The sequence below is a fragment of the Ursus americanus genome, chromosome X (genome assembly GCF_024610735.1).
Source record: "Ursus americanus isolate L20-20 chromosome X, mUrsAme1.1.p, whole genome shotgun sequence".
Taxonomy (NCBI): domain Eukaryota; kingdom Metazoa; phylum Chordata; class Mammalia; order Carnivora; family Ursidae; genus Ursus; species Ursus americanus.
The window spans coordinates 44,272,794-44,278,509 of NC_142164.1; the positions used below are offsets into that span (position 1 = coordinate 44,272,794).

Below are 5,716 nucleotides of genomic sequence, written 5' to 3' on the forward strand. Positions count from 1 at the left end.
TGACCACTATTTGACTAGCAATGCTCTAAAAACCTTAAGTGTGGGAAGATGTGTTAACCTTGTACGGTAGGACCTGGCAAGAGTTTCCTAGAAGACAATTTCCTCTAAGGAAAGAGGAATCAAGCAGACAAGGCACTGACAGATGAGAAAACCAGTGTGTGCAACTCAGATTTTATTCTAGCTTCCCATATCTGAATCTGGTAAGGAGATAGCTGTATGTAAAAACACACTTACAAAGCAACAAACACAGAAAGGATTGTTTTGCTAAAAGAATCTGAAACCCATTAAGGGCCAAAGTATCACTTAGGTGTTAACCCACTTGGGCCAGCATATCTCTAATGAGGAAAAGGGCTTTATCCTCACTTCTATAAGTGACATGGTGTGAGGCAAATTTGGGGCTTGCTGGGGACTCCAGGTAAATTGACTGGGCTTTGTCACCTTAAGGACACCAGCTCATCAGCAGCAGGGGGAGCCTTAAGAGTGTGCAGAACTCATGAGAAGAGGCACAGTGTCCAGTACACATGGCAATACCCAGGGGAGGGTGGCACCAATCTTTTGGGCTTATTCCTGAGCATAGGCAAGCTGTATTTTATCCCTCTTCCAAGTGTCTGATGGGGGAGGGGGGTGTTGGTCCCTGCTAGTGTAGGGGAAAAGGCAGAAACCAGACCAACACAGGTCATATACTCAGGACCTCATCTATTCCACTCAGCAATCCTGTGAGGCAAGTATTACCCCCATTTCACAGATGACAAGACTGTCTTTTACAGTAATGGATCTGTTGTAACTTCTAGGTTGATTCCTCTAAATATGAGTCCTAGGGTTTTACATATTGTTTTATGTTCTGACAATGATTTTAAGTGTCTCCTTTGCCTTCATAAACTCATTGAACAGATCTTTGTGTTTCTTTCATGTATTGTTTTCCGTTTTTACATTTTAGTATTTCTTTATGAGAAAAGTAATCTGTGTTCTTTAGGGGGAAAAATATATGAGTAGAAAGAAAAGAAAGAAAATAAGTCCCTCACAGTCTTATAATTCAGAGAACCACTGTTAACCTTTTGGTGAACAAAAGTTTCTATTTTTCCTGTGCCTAGATGTACTATACAAACTTATGTTTTTTAGAAAGGTAGACTGATTCCGTAGATGATATTATAAGCTACTTTAATTTCCAAGAATTATAAAGTCTTTGCAATGCACATGGGTAAAAATCCCCTACTGATAGAGTGCTCTAGTTGGGTCAAAAGGCTGCTGATAAGGAGAGTGACAGCTAAAGCAAGTATTAGCAGAAGGTTAAAGCACAGGGCCTGGCAAATGCCTGCCAGGGGCACTACACAAAAGGAATGTCTTCAAAGCCCCTCTGGGGGGCCCTGCACCCACCCCTGAGTTCCCTTGGGCCCCTTGGGTGGAAGGGGTCCTGTAAACTTTTTTTGTATCCACATACCCCCCTCCCCATTTCTGTCTGGTTTACTTCACCTCATCCTTCACCCTGGCCATCTTGTCAAATTCTCTTATCATCTCCTCATTGCTCAAATGCATAACGTGTATGGCCTCCTTATATTCCTTGAGGCATTGAGCCAGCCCCTTGTTAGTTTTTCTAACGCCCCCAGCTGGGCATTTTCCCTCAGCCTTTGGTTCGATGGCTGGCTTTTCTTCTTCTTTTGGCTTTCCCTTGCTCTCTGGCTTTCCCTCCATCACTGGCCTTCCTTCGCTCACTGGCTTTCCATCTGTTGGCCTTGTCATATTCTCTGGCTTTTCTTTCTCCTTTAGTACTAATTTCCTCATCTTCTGTCATTCTCTCATTTTCTAACTTTACCTTGTCTTCCAGAGTACAAGCTACTTCTGGCTCTCCCGCATCCTGTGACTGTTCTTCGTATTCCATCTTTCCTTGGTTCTCGTCATTCCTTCATTTCTATTGCAGAGTTTTTCCATATTGAAATTCCCTTCCTTTTCCTGTCCTGGAAGTGGGAGGAAGAGTAGACAAGGGAGACTGAGGGCTTGGGGGTTCCCTTAACCTGGCCTGGCCCTCCAAGTGTGTCTTCAGCCTCGCTCCTTCCCCCATCATTCCTCCCACAGAGGTGAGCCAACCATTTCTCTGTCAGACTCTGCCATTTTCTCTTTGTTTGTTCAGCGTGGTAAAGTGTAAATATGCTGGGAGGTGGGTAGTGGGGCTCCAAATTCTGCCCATGCTGTATCTTCCACACTCCCCACTGCTCTGAGTCCCTGTCCAGAGGCCCCCTTATTTCATTGACCTGCAGAAATTCAGAACAGGTAACTCTTCCTTTTCTAGCCTTGTAGAGTGCTGACAACAAACACACAGAACTTCAGACAGACAGAAGGGGGGCTGGGCATTCACTGGATGCACAAAGACTCAGGTCCCTTTTCTGAATCCCAGCCCTCCAAGTGTCTTCTGTATACTATTTACCCCACCATTCTTCCCTGGCAGGCCCTACCACCCTCTGTACCATCCTTCAGGATGTCTGGGTGTATGCAATATATGTGGTAGGGGATGGGCAGTGGGGACCTCAAATTCTGGCCAAGCTGTGCCCTCTACACCCTCCATCATTCCTATCCGGTGCCCCGCCCCCCTTCACTGACCTGCAGGGATTCTGGACAGGTTCCTCCTCCTTTTCTAGACTTGCAGAGTGCTGGGGACAGACACACAGACCTGCAGACAGACGGTGACAAGGGCAGCGACTGTGCATTCATTCTTCTGAGGTTTCTTTCCTGAATCTGGGCCCTCTTCACACAACATTTCCATCCCCTACCTCCCCTGAATCCCAGCCGCCATTACTTTTCAGGCCTCAGACTCCAGACCAGGATGCTTTCCAAATGGTTTGGGTCTCTGTGTCCTCCTCCGCTGCAGGCAAGCCGCCCACCCCCACTCCCTTTCCGAGGAGGTCAGTATTTCCTTTTAGGTGCAAAGTGCAAGGGGCGTTATTTCTAGAATATGTCTACATTTCACTGTTGCATTGTGGGGGCGCCCCCCCTCATTTCAGGTCCAAAATGGATGGAGGGCACAGAGGAAGAGCGTCGAGGAGGCGGCGGGGTGCTCCCTCCCCACCTGCCCACTTCCGCGCGGCATCCCCCTCCTCACCAACCTCCCGGACCCCATCCCACCCGGTGCTGCTCCCGGATCCTACTCCTAGCCACCTCCACCCCTGCCCGGGGCAGTCAGCAGCGCCCACCTTCACAGTGACTTGCGGGGCCCGGGGCAAGCTGCGCCTCCTCGGGCTCGCCGAAGCCCGCTCGCCCCTCGCCCGCCGCCCGGGCAGCTCAGGGAGCTGGTTCCGCGCGGGCGACGGGAGCGGACAGCGCAGGGACGGGACCGCAGGGCGGGCGAGCGGGCGGGCGCGGGGGCTGCTGCCCACATCGGCGCCCAGCCGGTCACGTGAGCGCCGCGTCACCCGAGCAGCTCAGTCCCCCCCCGTCCCACCCCCTCACCCCCATCCCCAAAGGACCGAGCAACCACACACGATGGGGGGGGGGGCGGGGGGCAAAGGGGGAATCCAGCAGCGAGCAGAAGCCTGGAGGATTCCCGACCGCAGGTGCTTTACCTGGCGCATCTCAGGTCCTCGGACAGCATCCCTCTGAGATGTACGTCATTGCCAGGTGTGAGCGCTGATCACAGGGACCGTACCCGCTTTGCCCGGAGCGCTCATCAACTGAGGCCCACAGGCTGCTTTCAAGACCGGCTCTGCCGGACTCCCGAGCCCAGGTGGTAGTGCCCGCCAGGAAGCGGCGCTGCCACCTTGAGTAGCTGTGTTCCTGGGCCTCCTCTTTCCTCAGTCCACATGTTCTCTCTCCCTGAGTGATTTCTGTTCATTTCCCTCTAAGCACAGATGATTCTCAAGTCTCCATCTCCAGGCTATTTCCTCCCCTTAGCCACAGACCCTCTTTGCCAACTGTCGATTGGATACCACTGCTTGAATGTCCCTGAGGGATCTCAAAATCCATATACCACAACGGGCTTTCAGCAACTTCCTTCTCACCTTCTCCGTTCACTTCTCTTTGCACTTGAAACTTGCACTCCAATATTTGACCTGTTCTCATGTAGAATGTCAGGTAGCTAAAAAAGAAGAAAAGGAACCATTAAGACATTTTATTAAATGCACCACAGATGCATAGATTCATCATAACCCTTGGTTCACAACACTTTTTAGTAACCCGTTTGTCCCTTTCCTTCTTTGAAACCACCACCCAACCAGAGAACTAGAAAATTGTCAATATTGTAGATTCTACTGTGTATTCTCTCTCTCTCACACACACACAGAGTATATGTGTGCATGAGTGTTTTTACGTGTAAATATGAGAAACTTCCATTTCTGGTTTTTTTTTTTTAAGATTTTATTTATTTATTTGACAGAGACAGCCAGCGAGAGAGGGAACACAAGCAGGGGGAGTGGGAGAGGAAGAAGCAGGCTCCCAGCGGAGGAGCCTGATGTGGGGCTCCATCCCAGAACGCCGGGATCACTCCCTGAGCGGAAGGCAGACACTTAACGACTGTGCCACCCAGGCCCATTTCTGTTTTGATTTGCAAAATGCCACATCTTGTTTACACAATTGTGAGTTATGTGTGTGACACAAGCAATTCTAACTATGTTTCTGCTGCATGTTTCTTAATTTAGCAAAACATTGATCTTTCTACAGTGTTTTGTTCCACCAAAATATATATTTACATTATCACCATGTAACAAAAATTTTATCCTCAATGTTGAATTTTTGACTGAATTCACAATGTCATTCATAACAAGGCTGGATGTTTCCCTTTCATGGATATGAACTTCAAATATATTTGATCATTTTTGTTATTGTTCCATAAATTTGATTAAAGTAATATCAAATCACTTTTGGTATTAACTGATTTCTGTTTTAATCATCTGATGATGCTGATTTTAAGATATCATCAATAAAAATATATGAATGAACTATCATCAATAATTGTTTCCTGAGTACTTTTGTTAATAGAGCCAACATATTATCAGCTATCATTCCTGGTTTTTTTTTTAAAGATTTTATTTATTTATTTGACAGAGAGAGAGAGAGAGAGAGCACAAGCAGGGAAAGTGGCAGGCAGAGGGAGAAGCAGGCTCCCAGCTGAGCAGGGAGCCCAATGCAGGACTCGATCCCAGGACTCTGGGATCATGACCTGAGCTGAAGGCAGATGCTTAACCGACTGAGCCACCCAGGCGTCCCTACCATTCCTGTTTTTAAACATGTACGCAGAAACTTGAAATTCAAGATTTGTGCAATTAAATTAGAAGAAAAATAATTTAATCTAAATTAGAAGTTGTGTTCATACAATGAGAAGTCAAAATAACTGCATCTGTATGTACTAAATTAACACATTCTTCTTAAAATACTACCTTCTGAAGTAGATGTAAATGTTTCTTCAGCGGGTTTGTAGATTTGGGTTTCATGAGGTCAATAATATCACTACAGTCCCCTTGGTGCATAGTAAATGTCAGCAAACGTTTTGTCCAAGTTAAGTAAATGTTTATCACCAACTTTCTTAAGAAGATGAAATTTGTTACTTAACTTTCTGTTCAATATGCACTTTCATTTCTTATTCAAAAATTAAAGAATCATCCCAACAATAAAATAAGTGTAGTATGGTAAATGACAAAACCACCATACCAAGAATTTTCATGCTCCACAGTAGGACAGCTCAGCCTTTAATTCCCACACATTTCACATACACTTAAACCTATAATTTGCCATA

At 46.6% G+C, this 5,716-nt stretch overlaps 1 protein-coding gene across 1 annotated transcript; it reads right to left on the reverse strand.

Annotated features, from left to right (window-relative positions):
- Window positions 1–1,309: 1,309 nt before the first annotated feature.
- On the reverse strand, window positions 1,310–1,926 carry TCEAL2 (transcription elongation factor A like 2). Its single transcript, XM_087859764.1, is given in 4 exon segments — window positions 1,310–1,441; window positions 1,444–1,767; window positions 1,769–1,896; window positions 1,899–1,926. Coding segments are annotated over 4 exon segments (597 nt in total). The 3' UTR covers window positions 1,310–1,324.
- Window positions 1,927–5,716: the final 3,790 nt, after the last annotated feature.